The 27,575-nt window shown below is 34.6% G+C and overlaps 2 protein-coding genes across 2 annotated transcripts in view; both read right to left on the bottom strand.

The window, feature by feature from the left end:
* On the bottom strand, nt 1-24,412 carry LOC115881619 (probable multidrug resistance-associated protein lethal(2)03659). Its single transcript, XM_030899172.1, has 16 exons — nt 24,242-24,412; nt 23,316-23,472; nt 22,892-23,105; nt 22,686-22,833; nt 18,499-18,732; nt 13,318-13,502; nt 13,049-13,201; nt 12,759-12,968; nt 12,139-12,293; nt 9,569-9,980; nt 7,449-7,653; nt 2,110-2,340; nt 1,818-2,052; nt 689-867; nt 287-478; nt 1-188 (listed from the first exon to the last, which is right to left on the bottom strand). Exons 1-16 carry the CDS (start codon nt 24,309-24,311, stop codon nt 1-3), a joined length of 3,168 nt encoding a protein of 1,055 aa, XP_030755032.1. The 5' UTR covers nt 24,312-24,412.
* The window catches only part of LOC115881556 (multidrug resistance-associated protein 4-like), a 44,125-nt gene continuing 40,934 nt past the window's right edge, over nt 24,385-27,575 (bottom strand). The window contains exon 7 of the mRNA XM_030899095.1: nt 24,385-24,416. Within this exon, the coding sequence (XP_030754955.1) occupies nt 24,385-24,416 (32 nt within the window). The remainder of the gene's footprint in view (nt 24,417-27,575) is intronic.

The following is a 27,575-nucleotide window of genomic DNA, read 5'->3' as shown; positions in this document are numbered from 1 at the left end:
TTACCTGTGGGCAATTGTTAGTACCGTACAATCGGCGAACTTTCTTCTTATAGTGTGCTGGATCAAAGCATCCGTTTGTGGATCGACATTCGCCGTTGCCTCATCCATTACCAGGATCCGGTTATTACGTAAAATAGCTCTGGATAGACATACCAACTGGCGCTGACCTACACTAAAGTTAGACCCACCTGCAAATGACAAACAACAAGAAATAATATAGCTTTGTACAAAATTTATTACTAGAGAGCACTCCTTTCTTAGTCTTTATTCAGTGAGTGTGACTTACCTTCTGACATCTGAGAATTCAGTCCAGCATTCAGCTCTTGAATGGCTTCTTTCAGTTCAACATCTTCTAGGGCTTTCCACAAATCGTTGTCGCTGTATTCGTCAAAAGGATCGAGATTCTTGCGCATGGTACCCGAAAACAGCACAGGTTCTTGAGGTATAATCGAGATTTTTGAACGCAAATCGTGAAGTCCTATAAAGATAAAAGCTTGCATTAAACCTAGGTACTAAATATTTCTATATGGGGGAAAAAGTGATTTTACGCACAATATAAAGTAGCATCACTTTTTTCGATATTCAACCATTTTTATGAAACATTCTCCTTTCCACTTAGAAATTATTTTAAGTGAGTCACGATGAACTGTTATTATTAATCTTTTTGTCTGTTGTTTGCTCTACTCACCGATTTCTGCTATATCAATGCTGTCTACAATAACAGACCCTGTCGTGTCAGTGAGCCGAAACAATGCGTTAATAATAGATGATTTTCCGGCGCCTGTTCTACCGACAATTCCAATTTTTTCTCGCGGTTTGATGAGAAACGCAAGATCTCTTAATACTGGAGGGTCATTGGGGAAGTACCTAAAACAACAAGTAATTCCTAACTCAAGTAAGACAGGTATAGAAACTCCGTATAGAAAGGAGCTTTAAGAAAACCTAAAATTTCATTTTTGTACACTTTTTTTGGGAAAAATCCTGATATTTTCATAACTGTTATTTTTTGGAAGTAGCAACTTGATAATCGTTACATCTCTATCACCGTACATTATTTTAATTAGTTATTCTATTGTTCTATTGGACTCAAGTAGCTACTTTTGGGGACCATAACGGCGCTATCGCAGTACTGTTATTTTCATAACTGTTGTTCAAGTGCACGAAAAAAACTGTTGTAAACTGTTACACCATTGTCAGGATACTGTTATTTTTTATAAGTATCAACAGTGGTGAATTGTTAAGTCACTGTCTTATTTCAATGTCAAAGCTTACTGTTATTCTCAAAACTGTTATTTTTTTGGAAGTAGCAATTTTTGAGAATGCTTACGTCGCTATCCCAGTAATATTTTCATAACTGTTATACTATTGCACATAAAAAAACTGTTGTGGCCTGTTACAACGTTGTCAGGGTACTACTATTTTTATGACTGTTACTTTTTAGAAGTGTCAACTGTTGTGAACTGTTACTTCACTGTCTTAGTTCACTTTCAAGCTTACTGTTATTCTCAAAACTGTTATTTTTTGAAGCAGCAACTTTTGAGAACTGTTACGTTACTATCACAGTACTGTTATTTTCATAATAGTTATTTATTTGAAGTTATTAACAGTTGTGAATTGTTACTAGGATATAAATAACAGTTGTAAAATAACAGATCGTGAAATAATGACCTGTCTCTAATTAGTCATTTTAGGATAATACTGTCAAAATAGATGCCAACCGCTCACTATCATTCCTGGATGTTTTAGCTCAAAAAGATAACAAAAGTTCAACTACTTAAATAATTATGTCCAAAATTATTTTCTTATTAATAAATTACCTTAAACAAACATTTTTAAATTCAATTTGACCAACAGTTGGCCACGTTTCTGGCGGCTTTTTCCCAGGTTTCGATTCCAATTCAGCCTCGTGTTCTATAGAACTGTATTCAACAACCCGTTCAACTGACGTCATCTGGTTTTCAAGCTCCGTAGACTGTCTCATACCCCACTGGAACATACCAGTCAAACCAATCGCTTGAGTTATCGCCAAACCAACGTTTCCACCGTATTTTTCTGTCCAATAAACAAAGATTTAATAAAAAAATTAGTAGAAACTAAGGTAAAAAATACCGTTGCCGATTAAAAGGAAACTGAACGTGACCAATGTGATGTAGAAAATGCAGACCACGTCTAAATAATATCCGAAAGCTCGTGAAGTTGAAATAAAAGAGAACCAAGCAGAACTATGTAAGTCTTGATGGTTATCGAATTCTTTTGTGAGTATACTTTGCGCTTTGAAGGCTCTGATAGTGGTTATTCCTTGTAAGGTAGCGTTAAGATGAGAAAAGACTGGACTTCTTGCTAGAAAATGAAAAGAAAATTATATTTATACCTTGGTTTTTCTGCTTTAAATATGCAGAAACTTTAGTTTAGAAATGGTTAATATATCTAACTATCAAAATCCGTGTGTTTTTAGATGGTTAGGTTAGGTTAGGAGTAGCATTTTTTTATGATTCTAAATAATTTTTAAGTAATAGTTTAATTGTTTTTAAGTTCTTAAACCTTTAGATAATATCCATATATTTTTTTCCTTTTCTTGGGTATGAGGTTTTTTTTAAATAAATTGAAAGATGGAAACTTTTTTTTATGCGACGTTTCGCTCCAACATAGTGGGCTTTTGCAGGCACTTTATTCTTGAAGTCGCCTTGCTAGCACCACTCTGTTGCTAATCAAACAGAAAAAAACCTCATACCCAAGTAAAGGAAAAAAAAATACATGGTTAATTTTTTAGGTGTTAACGTTGAAATTAACCGCGGAATTCACTTCGAAAATTTTGGCGTTTGGTCAGTACATTAAATTATAACCAGCCGAAAAAAAAAATAAAGGCGTTAATAAAAATAACATGTTTCCCCTCAGAAACAGTAAGTAAATAAACGACTAGTAAAATTTTGCTTTTTTCAACTTTTTTTGAATATTTTCAAATCCTTCAATTCTAAGAAACCATTTATGCACCGTCGCGTCACACACACGGCAAAATGCTATGTTTAGCTTGAAAAAAATCCAGATTCATTTTTTTATATGTTTATCCACACACTGTTATTCTTATTACATTTGTAGAGCTAATTTTAAATAAAATAAATTTTAAATAAAATATAAATTTTTCTATTCAACTAGAGTAGGGCCAGCGTTACTGAAAATTGATACAGTTCGCATCTTTCGTGAAGCGCAAAAGAGTGTCATTTACACCCAGCACAGCCATTTGAATTTTTTTCTACTGTCAATAATTTATGAAAAAAAGCTTGTAATAAACTTAGAAATTCATAATTTAGAAAATCTGTCTTCTTAAAACTAAAAAAAATACTTTCTTGATATTAGAGAACTGTTACAGAAATTAGTGGCGACTCCTTGCAAATAAAGGACTATTTCAAAAAAAGGGCAGGAAAGCTGATTTTTTTACACATACATTAGTGATTTTAATTTTATTAAATTAAAAGCGGAACTCCATGGAAATCATAAGTATAACCCATTATGAAAACAAAATTATAAAAAAACTAGCGTGTACCAGCGACTTCGTTCGCGTCGAATTAATCATTTGTAATGGTGAGGATAAAGCAAAGCAAGAATTTCCATTAACATACAAACTGGATAAAATTTTCTCACATTTGTCAGCATGAGAAAAAACAATATGGCGATATTATTATATAACTTGGCAATATTTGAGGGGTAGTTTCATCTCGTTGGAGCCACAATAGGCCCTCGCGGCCGCAGTGGAGCGAGGGCAATCAGCTTAGTCAAATACATCTCATTGGAATTTGACTTTCGAAAAATCCGTTTGCCAAAAATATGCTTTTTACAACAAGCAGTTTAAGCAGAATCGTAGTTAAGAAATTACCTAACTTTTTGGAACACCCTGTATGATTTTTTAAAAAATTTCAAAATATGTAAAAAAAACAAATAAATTATGCTTATCCAAGCGTTTTCCCGAAAGACTAACTGTTTTTCAAATAGCAAATATTGTAATATTTGAGGGGCGTTTTCACCCTCTTGGAATTTGAGATTCGAGAAACCCCTCCTTATCGAACCTCTACACCCCACAGTCAATCCGTTTGCCAAAAATCAGCTTTAAACGTCAAGCAGTTTAAGCAGAATCGTGATTATTCAATGGTCATGTTTTATGAAACACCCTGTATAAATTTATAAAAAATTTTAAAATATGTAAAACAACAAAATAAAATATACGTGTTTAAGAGTTTTTTCCGAAAAACTCACCGGTTTTTAAATAAAAAATATTTTAATATTTGAGGGATAGTTTCACCATGGTTTCAGCCCCTTAGAATTCGAGTTTCGAAAAATCCCTTCTTATCGAACCTCTACACTCTAAAGTCAATCTGTTTTCCAAAAATCAGCTTTTTACGTCAAGCGCTTTAAGCAGGATCGTGATTAATCAATGACCAGATTTTTCGAAACACCCTGTATACATTTTTAAAAAAATCTTAAAATATGTAAATAAACAAAATAAAATATACGTTTTTTAGCGTTTTTTAGGAAACTTGACCGTTTTTTAAATAAAAAATAATATTTATAGTATTTAGTTAAATATTTATAGTATTTAGTTAATTTTAATATTTGAGGGGTGGTTTCACCCTCTTGGAACTGGAATTTCGAAAAATCCCTTCTTATCGAACCTCTACACCCTAGAATCAACCTGTATGCCAAAATTGAGCTTCTTACGTTGAGTGGTTTGAGCAGGATCGTGATTAATCAGTATGTCAGTCACTTAAGGATTTTATATATTAGTATAGATAAACCCAAAATAGTGTGTTTAAAATATATCTGATCTACATTCAAAATAGTTCAAATTTATTATATTGATGTTATTTAATTGTACTACATGTCTGTAGCTATACTGTCCATAATGGTAATTAATTTTCAAATGGCTGCGCTGGGTGTAAATGACACTCTTTTGCGCTCCATGTTTGTACAAGGCTAACGCTCTTCCCAGAAACTGAGGAATCAACTTTCGGTAGCGCTTGCACCGTTATAGCAGAGGTTATAGTTGGCCGGGAAAAATTATAACATTTAAAATTACCCAAGTAGCATTTTCACGACTTGCGACCACATGTTTACTAAACACAACGTTGGATTAGTTACAAAAAATAGTTAGCTCCCTACCTTGGGTATTAAAATAAATATAAACGTTTTTATAACGTTGTGCCGACGTTGGACTAGTACTACAGCAAAGTAGAAGCTTCTGCGACGTCGAATAAACGTTGTCTTTTAACCTTTTTTGCTTAAGTGATCTTTAGGTGATTCGGACAACGTAGTTACAACGTTGGACAATATAGAGTTTTCCGACGTCAGTTTCAGGACCTATTCCAACGTTATGCAAACGTCGTCTGTTTTACTAATTCCAACGTTGTTTAGATTTCCTTACTCTTACGTTGGTAGGACGTCGAGTCACTACCTTTTTGCAACTGTATTGAACCATAACCTTAAATCTTAAATTTTCACTTCATTGTTCTGTTCAGTCAGATAGTTCAGTGCTGTTTTTATTTTTATAAAAAAAACTTAATTAAAATGGGACATAAGAAAGGTACATATAAAACTAAATTTAAATATACATCGACATATATTACCGATAGTTTATCCACTCCCTCGTTAATTTAGATTATAGAGGGCGGCACAAGCTAGACTCTAGGATGACTAAATTAGGCAATCTTGCGACTAGTATACTACTTGTTAAGGCCGAACTGCGACTTTATTAGTCCAGTATGCGACTACTCGAACTACTCCATCTTAATCTCCAAAACAACAAAGTTAAAGCCGCCATGTTGTTAAATAAGAAAATGTTTCGTTCCTAAAATAGCAATTCCTGCTTTTTGAATACGTTAACTTGAAATATTTGACCCTAAAAAACACGCGGAAACAATTTTTTCGACTGCGAATAAATTATTCACATTTTACTAAAAAAAAAAATCAAGAAAATTTTTAAAACTTCTTTAATTTTAAGGCCCATTAGTATTTTTCAAAGTAGAAACAATACATTTATCAATAAAGTTGTTTGCGTTTAACTTTTTTGCCTTGGGTAACGAGTTACAGAGTCGGTTAAAGTGTTTCAATAATTATGATCTTCAAACATCCTCCACACTTAAATATTTTTCTTTTGTTTTCCTTCACTGTCATCTGACATATGTCTCTAACTAAATCATAAAAATAATATTTTTACTATAATTATCCCAATTTAGGATAAAACGCGACTTAGACGCCATATTAGTTTTGTATTTCTGTGAATTAGGATTTTAAACAACGTTGCAGTTTGTACTAAATTAGGCTTCTAGCCAACGTCGGTATCCAACGTCGTTTCGACCCAAAAATTATTCTCCAAACTAGTGCAGACTAGGGTTGGCAGGAGGTTGTGCCGACGTTGCGCCCCGACGTTTGGTCGCGTGACACAACGTTGTCCCGACGTCCAAATGCTGCTTGGGTAGGTCCACAGATTTTATAAGAACAACAGTGAGTGGATAAACATACGAAAAAAAAATATTCGAAATTTCGATTTTTGTCAAGCTAAACATAGCATTTTGCCATGTGTGCGTCGGATAGACGACTGATGGCGCCCTCCCATGGCCTATTTTTCATTTATTAGATTTTTTTCATTAGGACTCGTAGAAAACGATTTAAAGTTGAAATTTTGCCAATATCGAAAAACGCAAATATCCCGTGAAACGTTTTTTAGTAGCTAAACGACCAGTGAGGCCTCTACGGATAGAGCTAGTTGAGCAATATAATCGCCGTATTTAAACTGTGTTTCAAAAAATTTCTCGGCCAAAATCGAGCTTTTTTGACTTGAAACGTTTTCCGATTTAAAAGAATTTTGGGGGTGGAGCGGTGCAGATTAGGTTGATTAGTTAATTTTTTTAGTACACAGTTTGTCAAAAAAGTACATACAGGGTAAGAAAAAAAAACAAAAACCGATTTTTTTAATTTCCGGCAATTTTTTTAAAATACAACATAACCTAAAAAGGGGCCAAATTGCATTTAGAATTCTTACATTAACGTCTTCTAGTCGTACCAGGCGAGAAAAGGGGGAAAAGTTAATAAATACAAAATTCGATTTCTTTCAAAGAAAAAGGTATATCCAGAAAATCGACAATCGAAATCTTTCAAATTAAATATCTAGGAAACTGTGCGTTTTCGGAACACAGTTTAAATGGGGCGAATATAGAACTCCACCAACTCTATCCGTAGAGGCTTCACCAGTCGTTTGACTACTTACCGTTTCCGAAAGGAAACATCTTATTTTTATTTACACCTTTAATTTTTTTCTTCCGGTATAATTTAATGTAGCGACCAAACGCCAAAATTTTCGAAGTGACTTCGACGCTTAATTTCAACGTTAACACCTTAAAAATTATTTAGAATCATAAAAAATGGTCCCTAAAAAAACTCTGGACTGATCATATACTTACTAATTCCTTCTAATCTTTTCACACTTCGACTGGTGCGCAAATACACTATTCTCATCAGAGAGAAGATGATGCCTACAAGTATTGTAGGAAGCAGAAGCCATGGACTAACAATAGCCACAACAACGATTATTCCAAGAAGTCCAAGACCAATTTGCAAGACGTCCACTAATGCTGACGTAAGTAATTCATCTATAGCACCTATATCCTGAAGGAATGATTATGATAAATGATGATAAAAATAAAACTGGTTGGCTTTTATGCAGGGCTGGAAAAATCATGATTTTTAAAAAAAAATCAGTTTTTTTTAATTTAAATCAGATTTTTTTTATTTAAAACAGATTTTTTTTATTTAAATCAGATTTTTTTTGATTTTAATTCAAAACAATATTTAAATCGGATTTCTAAATGACTAGGACTTATTTCCAAATAAAGTCCTATAATAAATGGCTAAATCTTTATAACTTTCGCGAGACCACTCTGTAATAACGCCAAAATCAGAGTAATACGCCGAACGTGATCCGCCGTGTATGCTGGGTCCAAAGTCCACACACCAGTAATACACTGGGAAACACGTGCGTGAAGCGGCTTTTGATACCTGCCGCCGGCACAAGTGACGGAACTTATATTTTATTCTGTAAACTTTGGCCTAGGCATAAACGTAAAGCACTGTTACGCCTATATAAGCACAAAACTACAAAAACATATTATTAAACTGATATTAAGTGTCAAATTCAACGAGTGTACAAATTGTTGCTCGATTACTGTTTATATTATTTGCAATGTTTGAAATTGATTAAAAAACTATTTGTAATGTTTTAAAAAAATCGTATGTTCTATTCGGAATAAAAATGTACTTTTTGTGCCTCCCTGTAACTTCAAAGGTACAGCATCGTCAAAAAAAGTATATTTTTTACTCCTAATAAAACAATACACTATTGTTCGGAAATAGTCTTATTAAGTGGAGAATGAAATTAGTATTATCTAATGTAAAAGTGTAAAATACTTACTGCAGATCAAAGTGTCGGTAGGAATTTGGAAACATACAACCGTTTCAAAAAACATATTTTCTGACAACTATTGCAGATTCTCGAGAATGAAGATAGTATCTATGTCAGAAGAACCTAGTTCTGCACTAGACTGCGAATAATATGAATTCGAACAGCGAATTTTTGTCACTTATACATAAATTTTAAAATAAATCCCTGCCTTTAGAAGTTTAATGGATACACACGAAATTACTTCGCTCCAACATTTAAATTGATGAATATCATATTTATATACTTTCATAACATTTACAATTATTTTTCGATTTATTATCTGTTATATCTATTATAGAAATATTTTTTATAGATTTCTAGGACACATTTTTATAACTTTTACAGTTATTTTTTGATTTATTATAAAGTTTCAACTTTGAATAAGAAAACTACAGAAGGAGCATATCAAAAATCTTAGGTCCACCGCGATAGGCCTCAAATATGGCCGACTTAAATTCCGGTTTATCAGTGCCATTCTAATTTTATTTAAAAAATGTAAAACTATGATGTAGGGTAGACGTGGGGTAGGCTCAATAATTTGTTAGTTTATTTTACGTTGTGAATAAATGTTGAGAGTTATTAAAATTGTTATAAAAATATAAAATTCTAATAAAAATAGATAAGTTATAATAATTATTTATAACCATAAACATCCGATACGCTACTGAAGCAGGTAACTCAAATCGACGTATCTAGATTCTTTGACATCTAATCTTTGACAAGTAGTAAATAAAAGCAAAAATGCAAGAAAAAATATATAATTAGTTAATTTAAGTGAAAATAAGCTCCGTAAAAACTGACAAATCCACAAAATTTCAAATCAAATTCAAATGTGTCAAATGAATCGTCAAACAGAACTGTCAAGGATCCCCACCCTAGAGTCCTTTTTCCGTCCACCATGCATGAATACATGGATAGCATTATGCTCCTTCCTTAGTTTTCTTATTCAAAGAGTTTCAATATTTTTTTTATTTAAACCGCATGACTAAAGTTAAAAAATCACTTGATTTAAATTATGGTTTAAATCATGCCAACACTGGCTTTATGCCATAGGGATTTTTGAACATCCTGTAAAAAACTTACTTTAGAAAATCGGTTCAATATTCTTCCTGCGCTGTTAGTGTTGAAAAACCTCATAGTCGCTCTGGTGATACTCCTGAACATATTATCATGTAACTTTGTAGACGCCTTCATACAAACAGCGAAAAACACAAAACCACGAACGATGGTAAATATGATTAAGGACGCTATCAAAATTGAATAGATATAGATGCAGGTTTGTCTTGAGAAATGCCAAAAATCTGTTGAAAAGTAGTCGCTTTTGACAGTTGAGTTATCAGACACAACCCAATCAGGCAAGTTGACAGACAAAGGTAGCAGTGTTGTAGCGACGATATTGTTTGTAACACTAGAATCCGCTTGCATGGACTCAATAATTGGTGTGTTGTTGATTATGGTTTTATGCGCGAGGAAATCTTGTTGCTCAATGTTAACCCTGAAAATATTGAAGATATACCGGGTGCGTCTCAAACGTGGCTCACCCCTATCATTTTTTTAATTTTTTTTCAGATGAAAAAACGAGATCTGGTGGGTTAGTATATGACATAAATTAGGATTGATTGATGTATTCAATTGTTTTCGACCATTTCCTGTTTCACCGGAAATTACTACAACATTTGATATTTATACGGTACTCTCGGTATTTTTTTTTTCATCTCTATTCGATAAAAAATGACACTCTGTCAACTTTTGATATTTTTGCATATGGTTTATTTGAAATTGTAACATCGGGTTCATAATGACATTTTGGCTCGAAATATCAAGTGTGTGGTATCAAGTTATTCGAAAAAAAAAAACTTTTTTCCAAATATGCTACTGAGCCACCCTCGTTCTATTTGAAAAAATAAGATATGATTAAAAATACAATTTGGGCATTTTTTAACCGGCCAGAACAAGACACGAAAAATAACTGACGATCAACTATTTTTTTCCAAGGCTCTTTGATTAAAAGTTAGTGTTTTTAACACAGCCTCTAGATTGGCACTCTAGATTGAAATTTAAAATGTCATTTTTTTAAACGAGAATGTTAAAAGTTGACATATGATATGTCATTCTATTCAATATGTTATTTTCTGTCGAATAAAGTAGAAAAATAACGAGAGTGCCGTATAAAAATCAAATATTATAGTCATTTCCAGTGAAACAGGCAGTGGCCGAAAACAATTGAATAAGTCAATCAATCCTAATTTATGCCATATACTAACATACCAAATCTCGTTTTTTTATCTGAAAAAATAAAAAAGTTATAGGGGTGAGACACTTTTGAGACGCTCCCGGTATACGGGTTGTGCAAAAAAGTTCGCAACAAACAGGAGTTTCAAAAAGAAGTTTTTTCGGAAGTTCTTCAGTATTTCACATGTATAACCGTATGTAAAACCCAAAAAAGTAATTCTGACATATGTCAATTAACATTCAAATAAAAAAAAAATTGAGTTGGTTTGGTTTGGTCAAAAAAGACAAATTTCAATAACTCATTAATAAAAAATCCATTTGTTGCTATTTGGTACACCCTATATTAATATACAATGGATAATAGTAATTTCATGATGATGCCATGACAGCTTCTACTGATTTATCAGAAATCTGATTGATCATAGTCTATCTCAAAAAAGAGATTTTTTTGGGCTGTATTCCGTTCTGGGCCTTAGAAAACGCTAAGGGCTTTTATTTGACGCTCAACGTATATGACGTTAATTTTGACTTAGCACACACTTAACTATCGATTTGGGTATTCTCATCTGACGCGCTTAGATGATTGCGGTAAGCGATTTGAAAACGGCTACCTAAAGGATCGTTTTGCTTGTCGAACTGTCAGTAAAACTAGAAAAAGTTGTGATTTTGTGCGTTCTCTTGCTGTTTAGTGAAAACTACTTCTTCTTCTATAAATTCCTCAAATAAGTAATTGATAATTTATGAATTGGCAGCTATAAAAATTCAAAACATGCTGAGAAGCGTCTTCAACATTTCCCTCGTATAATAAGGTTAATGACATATCTATAGAAAAATAGGTCGACATAACTCAACAATAGGTTATGAAATTCACGTAACATTGACATTTTTCATTGTTTTATCTACATATACAGGCTATTAGATATCAGAGAAATTACGATACTGCCAATATGTGCTCAACACGTATCCAGAAAACGATGCGCACGGCAACGAGAATAGCAAAATCGACTGCTTGGCATTCTGCTAATCGAATAATTTTGCTTTCCGCTTTGAAAGCGTAACGTTTCTATGTCGAAGTTCCATCATTCGGGCCCTGTCCTATTTTAATTTTCCATATTCATATGTTATAGAAATTTTATATCAAACCACAAATCAAAGTACTTAATTTTTTCAATTCTTGTAAATGGACATTTAAACTTTAAACTCCCCAAACAGTTACTTTTGCAACAGAAAATGACAGCCTTTGCGCTGGTTAATTTGATGACAATAATGACCATAATATTAAAAATTTCGGACAAAACATAGAAACGGAGCAGAAAACTATAACAAAGGTAAGAAACAGAATACAGCCTTAGTTGTTGAATACATTCAACGACATTGCAATATTTAAAAGAAAACAGTCACTGCTGGCATAAAAGTCTTACCAATAAGTAATAAAATAATCTACTCCACTTCCCAGAAGTTGAGCTATAACAAATAGCGAAAACATAACGAAAATCGTACAAGCATTTCCACCTGCTTTAAAATAAGCAGCGTACACTTTCGTCCCTACAGAGCCAGTACTTCTTTGTTCTTCCACCTAGAAAATAACGTAACAATCGTATAAACACACATAAATTTGTTTATGCGAACTACAAAATCATGATTTATAATTACAATCTCCTTCTACAATAGTAATAGCTGTTATGATATGGTTTCTAATTGGTATAAGTTTAGCAATAGTCTATCTAACAAGAGACTACATTATGATTTAACAGATAAGATACACAAAATTACAAAAGATTGTTTTTGATGTTAAATAAGCGACAAAAACAACTGTCATCGTGACATTCTTTTACTTATTCTTGACAGACTCAGAAAAGAGACTCAAAAGAGACTATTAGACAAACTTCAGACTAGCTAGCAATGAGCGAATATATAAGCTGTTTAGTAATGAAGATGATCAACTAAAATCAACTAAAATAGAGTTGAAATCAAAATATAATTTTAGGGCCTTCTTATTAGCTTTAAAAATTTATAATCAATGAATTTTAAAGTTACTTACTTCTTTTGGAGCTTCAATTTCCACAGAGCTGACACTTTTAATTGATTCTAATCTCTCCCTAGTTTGAGATATTTGTCTAACCAGTTCTTTATCCTCTTCTGGGTTTTGATCGGAAAGTAGTTTGGTAAAATCAAACCCGCTGTTTTGCAGATCTTTGTACGAACCTTCAACTTTGATTTCGCCATTATCCAAAAATATAATATGATTTACCTGAAACCGAATAGCGTAGCGATATTTCGGTAATTGATCCCACTTCAAGTGCGCATAAAAAAATTATTAATTGTACCTACCGACTTTAAGTATTGCAACTGATGCGTGATAAGAATAACAATTTTATCCTTGAGAAACCCTGTAATGCACTGCTTAAATAATTCTTTTCCTACGTGGGTATCGACAGCAGATAAAGGATCATCTAAAAGATATATATCAGCTTGTTTATATACCTAAAACGTTCAAAAATCATTAATAATCAATACTGCAATATTAATACCGCACAACCATAAACACAAACAAGCAAAATATAAACAACCCAGTTTGATTGGATCACAGTTAAACTTACAGCTCTAGCAAGGTTGATTCTGGCACGTTGGCCACCACTTAAAGAAACTCCCCGATCCCCTACAATAGTTTTATCTCCGTAAGGCAACAGGTGAAAGTCTCTTTCTAAGGCACATTTCTTCACTACCAGGTCGTAGCGGGCTCTGTCCATCGGCAGGCCAAACAGAATATTTTGTCTTACAGATCCTAAAATTGTAGTGTCACAAGAATTTTTGTAATAAAATAATTTACCTAATGAACAGTGTTGTAGTAAAGAGAATGTTCCCATACACGAGGGGATCGTCATGCGGGAATGTTCCCTTATAAGAGAGCACAGACGAGCATGTAAATAAAAACCATCTCTTTTATGATTTAATTACAAATGTAGAGTGCCTATAGTATATATTTATTTTCCCTATACTTGTAGTATAAAACGGCATTCCTTGCCAAATTTCATAGTTCTAGCAAGTTCTAGGTTAACGGAAAATACCGTATAAATTTTGATTTGTTTTTTGCGACATAAACGGCCATATATTTTTTTTACGTTAACTTAGAAGTTTGATTTTTTTCGTAGCTTCAAGGGATTGTAGACCTGATATTGTTTTAATTTCAACTCGATACCTTCACGCGTTCCCGAGATAAATGGTCTTGACAAACAGACAGACGGACAGACAACAAAGTGATCCTATACGGGTTCCGTTTCTTATTTTTGAGTTACGGAACCCTAAAAATTAAAAATAAGATTTAAAAAGTAACTGGTTGATTTTCCCAGCTCTTTAATTTGTGCTACTTCTCAGGGAACATTCTCCAGTTTTACAATACTACTAGTGAACTACAAGTTCACACCAAATAAACTTTTAGTCACGTGATTAAGCTTGACCGGTACAGCGTTGTAGAATGTAGAATGAGTAAGAGGGGGGGGGGTTAATCACTGCGACCTTAAAGATCTATTGTGCCCCCTTCCTTGAGTCATCACATAATCTATAACCCATCATACCCCTGTTGTAGAGGGGACAGGGTATTTTCCACCTCCTCTGACAACAGTTCTTCCTCAAAGGGTACGCACCCTTCAACGGATGGAGTTTGGCCTTCCGTGCCGCTCTTCACAGTCGAGGAGCTTGCCTCCGGCTGAAGAACCCGAGAGGTGGGGGATGGAGGATCTATCTCCATTTTCTCCACCTTTTTAACTTGGTCTCTCCTTAGACCTGATACCGGTTTTGTCCAGTATCTATAATAGAGGATATGTCCCTTTTTCTCTATTGCGTCCTTGGATTTGAGGTCAATTCCTATTGCGAGGACCTGACCATGACCCTCCTCCCTAGAGTTGATGACTCACCAACTCGATGTCCTTACATTGAAGTTCTGACCTTGAATAAGGCTCAGCAGGTAGGTGGTGTCTTTCCTCTTGCTCCTCGGCAGAAAGACCGTTATGGCCGCCCTTTTAGGGATGTTGTTAAGAAAGACAATCAAAAGATTCTAATATCGCTGTGTCTAGCCTTTTTTAATAGTCTAAGGTAAGTCTAATATGGAGATAAGTTAAGTCTGTGGTTATCAAGATGAAGTGAAGTGCGTTGCTTGTTTGAAGGCTTCGTTTATTTTTTGTTCTTAGCAGTTCTTAGAGTTAATTAATTTGTTGCAAGTAAAGAAACAATATTGTATGTTCCGTTTATAAATAAAGATATACACACTGCTCAACAGATGTTTTCTCCCTTCACTGCAACCAGGTCCGGCCCTTGCCAATTTTTAAGCTTAGGTGCGATTTCCACCAACCAATTCGCCGATTCTTGAGATACACAATCTATGAGGATCATGCCCACCCGAAAGTGTATCTCCGCAAAACGCAGCTGACCCACATTTTGTAGATCGTTGTGTTGCGATCCGATCGCCACTACTTCGTCCAGTATAGCCTCTTTTAGAGACGTTTGCTGGTCGGTGGTCAGAGCAACCTCTGGGAAATCCTTTGGCAGCACCGCCATTTTCACTGGTCCAGCAATAGCGGCAAAGCTGGTGATACGTCCCTGCTTGCCTCCAGGTGTTGGACGGCTTTCCATCCTGGCTTTTTTCTCTCCCTGCCGGAGAAGAGGTGAGAGGTTCTCGATCCCCCTCTTGCCCTTTGATGGAGACGAGTCAGGTTGTTTCTTGGTTTCTTTACTCTGCCCTTTTCGGAGGAGTGTTTTCGCTTTTGCCTCCTTTGGAGAAAGTCCTTCGTGGAGCAGTCGGAGATATCTGGTCCGGCACAGCGTTGCCCACTTTTATATATTTTCTTTTAATCAAAATAAATCTTCTTCTTCTTGCGGTGCCGTGCCTGTCTTCAGGCGTTGGCGATCTCCATGACTATTTCGTGGAAGAGTTCTCTATCTTCTGCTGCATGAAACAGCCTCTCCACCCCCAGACCGGTCCAGTTCCGTATATTTCTGAGCCATGACAGTTTCTTTCGACCTACCCATCTTCTACCTTCGACTTTTCCTTGAATAATCAAACGAGGAATATAATATTTGGTGCCACGCATTATGTGTCCGAAGTAGCTCACCTTTCTGGCCTTGATGGTGGTTAACAGTTCCGGATCTTTGTTCAGCTGTCCAAGAACTTCCTCGTTGCTTATATGTTCGGTCCAAGAAATTTTAAGAATTCTCCGGTAGCACCACATTTCAAAGGCTTCTATTTTATTTATATTCTCGACTTTTAGCGTCCATGTCTCACATCCGTAAAGAAGAGTGGACCATATGTACCAACGTAGTGTTCGCAATCGGGTTTGCAGTGACAGATTTCTATTAGTGAGCGTGGTATTCCATTTTTTGAATGTTCTACGTGCCATTTCAATTCTTGCCTTTACTTCTTCGTCACATGTATTTTCACTATTTAGCCAGCTTCCTAAATATCTAAAATGTGGTACTTGTTCAATATTGTGTCCGTTGATTTTTATCAGGATTGGATTAATTTGTATTTTACCCACAAACATCCATTTCGTCTTCTTGATATTTATATTAATACCCCATTTGCAACTAGCTTCATGAACCCTATCTAGCAACGTTTGCAAGTCTTCCATGCTTTCTGCGACAATGGCGTTCTGCGTACCTTACGTTATTTATGATCTCGCCTCCAATTTTAACGCCTTCTATTCTGCCGGATAAAGCCTCGTTAAAGATGTTCTCCGAATACAAATTGAATAATAACGGTGACAAAACACACCCCTGTCTTACTCCTCGTTTTATTGGGATGTCATTTGTAGTTCCTTCATCGACCCTAACAGCAGCAGTTTGATCGTAGTACAAGTTTACTAAAAGGCGCATGTCATAGTTGTCTACGTTAAACAATTTCAGATGCCGAAAGAGCTCTGTATGTCTGACTCAAAGTCGATGAAGCACACATAGATGTTCTTGCGAAATTCGCTGCACTTTTGCAACAATAGCCTCATGCAAAACAGGGCTTCACGTGTGCCTAGTCCGCTACGAAATCCAAACTGCTCTTTTCCGATGCTCTGTTCACATTTAGCATATATTCGGTTGAGGATTATTTTTAAAAGTATTTTTAACATGTGGCTCATCAGACTAATAAGCCTAAAGTCATCACATTTACTCGCTTTGGTATTCTTGAGTAAAGCAATAAATATCGATCTCTGCCAGTCGCCAGGTAATTTTCCACTTTGGTAAACCTGGTTAAAGAATGCTGTCAAGACAGATATACTGTCGTTGTCGAGAAGTTTTATTAGTTCCGCGGGTATTTCGTCTGGTCCGGGAGTCTTGTTTGTTTTTGCCTGTTGTATGGCTTTTTCCACTTCCGATTTGAGTATACTTGGACCACATTCTGCTTCATAATCTGCCAATAGTATCTCTGGAGCTTCCCGAGTGTCGTCATCAAATAGTTGTTGTATGTGTCGTTGCCACTCATCACATCGGCCTTCATTTGTCATTAATACTTGTCCACTAGCGTTGTGCAGTACTGATACCAATTTCGCCGATTTTCGCATACTCCTGTTATTTGTATGTCCATTCTCTGAATTTCTAACAATAAGTTCCTCAATTTTCCTGCTTCATAAAGTGTTCGAACATTCCATGTTCCAATTTTGAAAGAATTTTTATTTTTCCGCCCGGGGATTCTTAGCACCCCTGTCCCATCTAAGAGACGTCGGGAACTTGGGGCCGTTTTCATTTGTGTTTGTCATGATGATTGTTCTTGGGGAAGTTTAGTGCAGTGGTTTCCCCTTGCCTTCTACACCGCTATACATTTGCCGCTTCTATGACTGTCACCACGCCGAATGTTTTCTGAATACAACCATTCCAATCCTTGTGATCTCTGCTTGCATTCAGTACTGTGACAACTAGCTGCCATTGTCTAGGTCAGTTTTTTGGTTCGCCCCGTATATTTAATATCTTCGGTACCACCCATATCTGGGAGGCTTTCCCCTATTCACCACCTGGGGAGGCGTCTGATGAAGGACTGACAACCCCCATCAATAGCAAATGGGATGGGAGGAGGAAAAGGATTTGGTATTTGATGGGATTGAAGGTTAGGACATGATTCCTCTCAAAAAATGGAGTGTGAGAGCAAATCAAGGCTCGTGTGGGCAGGGTCGCATCCCTGAAGTAGGTCGGACCCAAACCGGGATCGTAAGGGTGTACCTATCCACTACCACTAATCAAAATAAATAACGAAACAAAAATAAATTAATTATAGATATATAAACAGTTATTATTTACATCAACAAAACTCACACCATCTTAACAGCACATAAGGGACATAAAGGGCGGTTACTACCGCTTTCCCGTTCAAAATATTCTAATAAAGTTGCGATAAGTTTTTTACGGCTATTGAGCTATCTTGTACACTTCACACTAAAAGAGGTTCTAAAAAGAACAATGTTCGACGGCAAGATCTGCTAGTAAACATTTTCAAGCTTAAAGTATCACAACACTATTTATTTAAATGAAAAACTCGTAATATAAAACTGAAGTGTCAAAACGAATGACAATGTCAGGAAATAAATAAATAAATGCGGAAATTTGACATTTTTTACAGCAAAGCTACCACGTGAATCATTAGCGCAAAATGTAAATTCCAGTTAGCACGGCGCCTAATATGTCCGTGGTAAATGGCAACAATGAATTTAAAAATCGAGCCCTCGATTACGTAACTAAAAGTTTAATTGATATGAAATATATATATTAAGTTTCAGCGCCACTGAAAAAATTACAAATCAAAATACCTGCAAAAAGCCATGGTTCCTGAGAAGCATAACTTATTTCTCCACTGACTTCTAACTCTCCACTGGAAATAGGAAGTTCACGTAAAATTAGGTGAAGCAATGAAGATTTACCACTTCCCACTGGTCCAATAACCGCCAACAACGTTTCACATGGAAGATCTAAAGTTATATTAGACAGGGTGTTCTCTGCCGAAGAATTGCTCCATTTAGCAGTAGCGTTCTTTATATAAATGCCTTTAAACAAAAATAATTGATATAATCCGGTGTTTTCGCAGGGGTTTTAGCATTTTTTTGAAGTGAAACTTCTTCAAGCTAGGTTGACACGGGTAGTGAACCACGATCGTGGCCCACACTTTCTTAGACCGCGCCTCATGTCAACATCCATGTTCCAATTTTAGTAGATTTTTAGTATTTTTAGTAGATTCGTGAAAGAAGAATAGAAACGAATCAATACGAAAGACGCCACGATCGTGAATAAGCAAATCAAACGTGTTAGATATTTCATGAACCAAATCAAAGTTTACCAAATCGATAGTGACTAAGAAGTCGCAGAGGAAGTTGAGGTAAGAAAGGCATATTCTGCAGTATTCTCGCATTAGAAAATATTGATTGACTTCCGATTATAATCTTGGTTGCAAAAAAAAACATTCGAATGTTTAATTGTCACATTTTTTAATATATTTTAGTATATGATTATAAAAATTAACTTTATATGCATAACAAAACCATAATTAAAATAAGTATAAATTCAATTTTTATATACAGCAATGACTTCTTCTTCTTCTTTCAGTGCCTATCCTCTATGGATGTTGGCAATCATGTTGGTCCACATAATCCTATTGACAGCCGCCCTGAATAGATGTACGGTCGTCATTCCCGTCCACTGTCTAATATTTCTCAGCCATGATGTTCGTCGGCGTCCCTGACCTCTTCTACTATCTATTTTTCCCTGCAGTATCAGTTGGATAAGTTGGTATTTATCATTACGCATCACATGCCCAAGGTATGCCATTTTTCTCACTTTCACACTATGTACTATTTCTAGTTCCTTTTGCATTCTCTGGATCACGGTGTTGTTTGTGACATGGTAAGTGTATGAGATCCTGAGCATGCGGGATAGCACCACATTTCAAAGGCTTCCAAGCGTCTAGATGTAGCATCTGTCAGGGTTGAAGCTTCCACTCCATATAGGAGCGTGGAGAATACGTAGCACCTTAGGACCTGTGTTCTTATAGCAATATTCAGGTGCAGCAATGACTCGTACTGACGTAAAATAGTAAATATTGGCAACTCTGTAAAGAGATATTGACATGAATGCCACAATTAATTATTTTCACTCGTCTTTTAATGTCGTAATATTTGGCACATTAGTGTACAACCTTCCACGAGAGGAACTTTATAAGACTCTAACTCGACTCTACTCGCTTTGAATAACAAGACTAAGGAAGGAGCATATAAAAAATTTTAGGTCCACCGCGATGGGCCTCAAATATGGCCGACTTAAATTCCGGTTTATCAGTGCCGTTCTAATTTTATTTAAAAAATGTAAAATTATGATGTAGGGTAGACGTGAGGTAGACTCAATAATTTTTTTTTATTTTACGTTGCGAATAAATGTTGGTAGTTATTAAAATTGTTATAAAAATATAAAATTCTAATAAAAATAGATAAGTTATAATAATTATTTATAACCACAAACATCCGATACGCTACTGAAGCAGGTAAGTCAAATTGACGTATCTAAATTCTTTGACATCTAATCTTTGACAAGTAGTAAATAAAAGCAAAAATGCAAGAAAAAATATATAATTAGTTAATTTAAGTGAATTTCATAAATGATCGGTTTACTACACGTATGTATATTATATAGTTACTTACCATGATACAAAGAATACAAGGTATGATATTGCGCAGGTTGGTCACTACGTCACAGGTGATAAACGGCACCATTGGTCGGCAAGTTCCGCGCGCCAATATCAAATTGTCAAACAGATGACACAATAAATGTGAAAATAATTTTTCAAATGTCAAGCTCGATGATTTGACTATGTTTGACATAACTTTTGGGGTTATGTCCTAATTTTTCCCTATTTTATGTCTTTTTTTATTAGTGGCAATTGCACAATATGGATATTTTTGTGGATGGCGTATGACGTCACAGGTGGTATGCGCAAACTTAACGAGATTGGAACCGCTATCGATCATACCTTGTTTTCTTTATACCATGGTCACTTACTAGCGAAAAGTTGTTCCATTACCTCACTCGATTTTTGCCGAGATCTACCGCACGCTACACAACCAACTATTTGAGAGTCTTTTTCGATAAATCGCGATAGTGTCCCTGTTAATTTAAGTTCTACCACAATTTCCATCTAGATTTACTACCTTTATACAACTATCAGTAGTAGAATAAATAATAAATAACATAAAATAAGCTCCGTAAAGACTGACAAATCCACAAAATTTCAAATCAAATTCAAATATGTCAAATGAATCGTCAAACAGAATGCATGAATACATGAATAGCATTATGCTCTTTGAATAAGAAGACTAAGGAAGGAGCATATCAAAAATCTTAGGTCCACCGCGATGGGCCTCAAACATGGCCGACTTAAATTCCGGTTTATCAGTGCCGTTCTAATTTTATTTAAAAAATGTAAAACTATGATGTAGGGTAGACATGGGGTAGACTCAATATTTTTTTTTTATTTTACGTTGTGAATATAAATGTTGGTAGTTATTAAAATTGTTATAAAAACATATTATTATAATAAAAATAGATAAGTTTTTATAATTATTTATTAACACAAACACCCGATACGCTACTAAAGCAGGTAAGTCAAATTGACGTATGTATCTAAAATCTTTGACATCTAATATTTGACAAGTAGTAAATAAAAGCAAAAATGCAAGAAAAAATATATAATTAGTTAATTTAAGTGAATTTCATAAATGATCGATTTACTACACGTATGTATATTATATAGTCATAGTCACTTACTAGCGAAAAGTTGTTCCATTATTTCACTCGATTTTTGCCGAGATTTACCGCACGCTACACAACCAACTATTTTCTTATAAGTTCTGCCACAATTTCCATCTAAATTTACTACCTTTATACAACTATCAGTAGTAGAATAAATAATAAATAAAGCTCCGTAAAGACTGACAAATCCACAAAATTTCAAATCAAATTCAAATGTGTCAAATGAATCGTCAAACAGAACTGTCAAGGATCCCCACCCTAGAGTCCTTTTTCCGCCCACCATGCATGAATATATGGATAGCATTATGCTCCTTCCTTAGTCTTCTTATTCAAAGACTCTAAGGAACTCTATTAAGACTGGCACGTTTGCCGTGTAAACAGCCTACGATCGCTGGACGATTTTCATTTTTCACGAATGGCTTGTTGGTACTTTCGTAGCTCACGAAAGTGTGAGACACGATCGTACCACAGTCGTACTTCACTACCCGTGTCAACCTAGCTTTACGCGCGATGGGAGTAAAAATTGAAGGCCGTGGCACACGCAACGCGAGAAATAGTGGTAACGTTGACTTTTTGATCTTGGAGCGTTGTAACTCGGGCCCTATAGAGGTAGGGGACTGAAACTCGGAACATAGATGGGGCTCGAAGAGACGTCAAACCCCATCATCAATGAATCAAATAAAAAAATCGTGCGATTTAAATGAAATTTTGTATGTCGATAGATTGGACCAAAGCCCACTTTACCGGGTACGACACGTGCCACTGTGACAGCTGGTTGTGACGTAAGAAACGTCAAAAGTTGATATCGTCCGATCGCGGCCAAATTCGGTGGGTAGGCAATGTAAGCGACGGTGCACAGGATCCCACCCTGCAATGTTGGATACGACGTTTTGTTTACATCTTCATCTGAGTGGGACTAAGGATTTAATATTGAAGAAAAATGTGGGTCGATTTCGGCATAATTGGGGACGGGCTACAGGATGACTTAATTATGGGTCGATTGGAACCAAACTCGGTACATGGATACAGGTACCTGAATAGAGTTCTCAGACCATTCTCAGACGGATAGACGGACAGACGGAAGTAAGAAGAAGTTCCACTTCAAATATGCGCACATAGTGCACACACAATTAATTTTTTTATCTGAAGAGTCATGCTCAAAGCCTTTTTCACTCATATTATTGACAAGGCTACTACTTACCTATATCTTTTGTTTCTTTAATTTCTCCGTTAGAAACTTTTCCATTTATTTTTTGCATCTCCTTATTTCTGATTTCCTTAGCTATTTCCGTTTCATCATATAGCATATATTTGTTCAGCCGAGCTATGGAAACCATGGCTTCTGCGACCTATCAATAAAAAACTCTATAAACAATTTTCAAAAACGTGCATATTTTAAATACCGACTTGGGCAATGCCTTGCGGAAAAAAGACCGTCATGGTTTGCCTTAAAATGTTGTAGAATGAGGTTAGAACGAACACTTTTTCGGCAGTGACGTTGTTTCCTAGAAGGACGTAGGCAAGAATACTTCCGAAAATGGACATTCTGGTGCTGTACATGATGAATGACATTTGAATTCCTCTCATGTAAGATGTGTACTTGATTGCACTAATTTCATTTCTGAATTAAAAAAAAACAATCAATTAATATACATTTATGTACAGTACAGAAAATGAGACCACCCTTGTTGTTCATAATAGAATACTATTTACTACATCTTTACAGTAATAGAAAAGTACCTATGTTACGCAAATTAACATAAATTTACATTTTAAAATAGAATAAAGTTCGTTTAATTTCATTGAAACGCAATTTACACCAAGTACTTACCTTCTTACCAAAGCTACCAATTTGGCAAATGGTTTTTCCCATGCGTACATTTTAATTACTTGTATACCAGATATAATTTCGCTCATCAAACGCATTCTTTCGTCAGTTCTCAAGGCCGTTTTCAAACGCAACATCGATATTTTCTTTCCCAAATAAACTAAAAAGAAAATAAAATAAATTTATATCAAAAACTATACAGGGTGGTCCGAACTGTATTCTGGAAACTTCGGCAGCATATTCTGCAGATAAAAATAAGTAAAAAAGTTCGTATAAATGTATGTCCTAAAGTGCTTAGTTTCGGAGATACAGGGTGTAGAAGTTTCATTTTTATTTCGATTTTTTCCAAATAATTTTTGAAGTAACGTCAATATAATGGTTACTGTAATTAAATATCAGGGTATACAAGGTCAACTAAAATTTAGGTAGCTGTTATCGAAATTTAAAATTTACTCTTCATTTTCTCAAAATGTAAAATATGTTACAATCCTTAGATTTTAGGTATATGCTTCTTTAATAAAACTCGCCTTTATTTTTTTCCCAGAATCCGAAAATCAATTAATATATAGGGTGTTCCATTAGGAAAAACACAACTTTGATGTGTAACTTTTTTTGGGGACACCCTGTATAATTCTATATATTTTTATAAAATGCTTTCAGTTAACCTACATATGCTGCCAAAATTTCATTTCGATATAAACTACCGTTCTCCTTGGAGCTTCTGCGGCGTATGAGAGGCGCCACCCTGTATATAAAGTATAACCATTTCAGAAGACGCATTTTTTTTTATGAAGAATACATTTTTCTCAAAATGTCAATAATAAAGAAGTATTTCGTCTTGTAAAGACATATCCGGGAACATACTGTAGAACCAAAATTTTTTTTGTTTAAAAACTATTACAACAGCAGCATTTTCTAAAATACTTTACCTTGTATAGGTATAAACATAATAAGTAGAATAACACCAATTATAGCTGAAACTTCCACATGAAGATACATCAAAAATGTACAGATAATGGTTTCAAGAGGACCCAACCAAAGATGATGGGCGAAGATTAAAGCTATATCAAACCTATTTACATCGTTTGACAACAGATTTACCACCTAAAAATAAATAAAAAAAATTATAATATATGTATTTATTTCTCAAAAATATCAACTCTGTTGTGTTTTCAAAAGTGTGTTTCCAAAAGAGCCAGAGCTTAATATTGTTCTCATAAAAAATAGTAAAATCATATAAGTACAATTGGCCAATTATTGTGTTGTTGATTGATTATAAGATCGAAAAAAATCGGCATCGAAGACAGCTAGGATATTGATAATTGATGATAATTTTGGCGAGGTCAAGCCCTTCACGTCATTTACTTGGCCCGTAATGTTCTTTATTTTTTAATGAAGTTTACTTCCAGTTAGCCTTAAGAAGATTGTAATCTATTTTTATATTGACTAAAAACAATTTTTAAATAGTGTAGTTTAAAATTCGAGAAAAAGTATCTTTTTTGGAGACTGTTAATTTTTGACAAGTTTTATGTCAATTTTTAGTAAATGATATCTAGAGATTGACCCCGCCAATATTATCATCGACTGCCATTCTCCAGCCTTGTTTGACGACTTTGTTTTTCGATCATACGGTACAAGAAACATATGATATATGTATGTGATATATAGGACAACATATGAATATTTACTTTACATATTATTATACAGGTTAATTTGTTTATTACTCGCGGCAAAAGCTTTATGGTTGAAATATGGCAACCTCGGCCCGCTCGTCGAGAGACGACGCGACGAGACGAGTCGGCAGCTTAGCTACAGGGAGTAGGCAGTGTTGCCATTCTGTTCCCCAATAAGTAACCGTCCAGTTAACAATCTGTATGTTGTTTGATACACGCGTCTCAAAAGTGGCTCACCCCTATAACTTTTTTATTTTTTTAGTTAAAAAAACGAGATTTGGTATGTTAATATATGACATAAATTAGGATTGGTTGACGTATTCAATTGTTTTCGGTCACTTCCGGTTTCACCGGAAATGACTACAACTTTTGATTTTTAAATGGCACCCCACGTATTTTTTTACTTTATTCGATAGAAAATGTCACTCTGAATAGAATGACATATCATATGTCAACTTTTGACATTTTCGCATATGGTTTATTTGAAATTAAAACTTGCAGTTCGTAACGAAAATTTTACTTGAAATACCAAGTGTGTAGTATCAAATTATTCGTAAAAAATGCTTTTCCAAATATGCTAATGAGCCACCCTCATTCCATTTGAAAAAATTGAGATATGATTAAAAATACGATTAGAGCATTTTCTAACTGGCCAGGACAAGACACTAAACACATTAGGCGATCGAATCAATTTTTCCAAGGTTCCTTGATGAGAAATTAGTGTTTTTAACATAGCCATGGCACCCTAGATTAAATTTTAAAATACAATTCTTTATTAAGTGATAATGTCGAAAGTTGACATATGATATGTTATTCTATTCAGAATGTCATTTTCTATCGAATAAAGTAAAAAAATACCGAGGGTGCCATTTAAAAATCAAAATTTGCAGTCATTTTCGGTGGAACCGGAAGTGACCAAAAACAATTGAATACACCAATCAATCCTAATTTATGTCATATATTAACATACCAACTCTCGTTTATTTATCTGAAAAAATAAAAAAGTTATAGGGGTCAGCCACTCTTTTGAGACGCACCCGGTATAGTTTTTTAGACATGTTACAATTATATTTTTATACAAAATGTGGTCAAATAACCAATCTATCTATCAATCTATCTATCTATTTATCTATCTATATTATTGAAATAGAAAATATGCTATCCAGTACACATCTATCTAATAGATAGGGTGTTCCATTAAAAAATAGGTTACATCAATAACTGTGACACTTGACATACGCCATAAAACTTCATTAGAAACCCTACAATTTATTTTTTTAAAGAATGTTCCAAATCTCGATTCGATTTTTAAAGAAAATATTTTCCAAAACAAAAAAGTTATAGTCACTTAAAAGTTGGACAAAATAAAATAAAACCACCATTGATGTACAAATTTGTATGAAATAAAGAAACACTGACAGATAGGTACGTTCTCTTTGTAGATTTTTACAAAAAAAAACTAGTGCCATTTATAATCTTGTATTTGGAGAAAAAATATTTAGTATTAACTACGGGTGAAGTTTTTTTTTACTTCAAATCACTTATAAAAAAACAACAAAACATCCAGTATATAGAAGCCTCCCCAAACACGAAATCATAAAAATTTCTCTGCGGAAATGCATCATTCTCTTTTTTCCGACTTTAGAATAACTGAAATCGGTTACATGAAAACGTGTTCTTGCTTTACATTCTAAACACTTTTCTTGTGTAGGTATGAACTTAACCAAGTAGATACTGTAATTTAGACATCAATACCGTACCGAGAAAAAAACGAAAATAAACAAAAATGTACCCCAACAAACCAAACTTTTGTTGACAAAATTTTTTTATGACATACTATTCGAAAAGGCTTCCAAATACTAAATAAACAAATATTTCTTATATAACTGATTTCTGAGCCAATATTACTACGGGATTATTATTTCTAGTTACGCCCCTGGTTCAAATGAATTTTAGTCCATCACATACATCTTATATAACGTAACCGTTTCAGTTTGGGCGTATCATTTCGCTAATATATTTTTAGCATGAACGATAAAACAAGTATCCTGCCAAAAGTGAGGGCAGGTCAGTGATTTTCAACGAAAATTAATAGCATATTGCGCAAGTGGCGTGACGAGTCAATTTCTATTCATAAATTTATCAAATAAAATGAAAATTTCTAGCGTTATAGTACAACAAACTGACAAAAAACATTTTTCTTTAATGAATTACTAATATTTAATCAGACTTCTTCTATAGTGTTGTTTGAATAAATTTTGTTATCAGTAGGAAGTCAAACAACTTCGGTATACTCCGAGATATAAAACGATTGTAAATATTTGTGTATCATAGTGGACGTACCGTACGATCGAAAAAAAAACGGCGTCAAGGACGGCTAAAGAATGACGATCGATGATAATTTTGGCGAGGTCGCAATCTCTAGACTCATTTCAGAGTCATTTACTAAAAATTTAAATAAATAATCTTGTCAAAAATTAGCAGTTAGTTAAGAAAATAATGTATTCTCTCTCTAGAGAAACCATTGGCGTAACAACAGTGGCGCCCGGGGGTGCCGGCCCCCTCCTTGTACTTCTGGGCTCACCCCAGG

The sequence above is a fragment of the Sitophilus oryzae genome, unplaced genomic scaffold (genome assembly GCF_002938485.1).
Source record: "Sitophilus oryzae breed Bouriz unplaced genomic scaffold, Soryzae_2.0 scaffold_172_pilon_pilon, whole genome shotgun sequence".
Classification (NCBI taxonomy): domain Eukaryota; kingdom Metazoa; phylum Arthropoda; class Insecta; order Coleoptera; family Curculionidae; genus Sitophilus; species Sitophilus oryzae.
Note: the sequence above shows the minus strand (reverse complement) of the source record. Positions and strands in the feature narration are given on the sequence as shown.

Excerpts from the sequence above, each read along its gene's own strand:
- LOC115881619 (XM_030899172.1), bottom strand. The coding sequence starts at position 24,311 with ATGTATCTTCATGTGGAAGTTTCAGCTATAATTGGTGTTATTCTACTT. Across the intron at positions 9,981-12,138 it reads GATTATTTTATTACTTATTG|GGTTAACATTGAGCAACAAG; the intron begins GTAAGACTTTTA and ends CAATATTTTCAG. Across the intron at positions 7,654-9,568 it reads TATTGAACCGATTTTCTAAA|GATATAGGTGCTATAGATGA; the intron begins GTAAGTTTTTTA and ends TCATTCCTTCAG.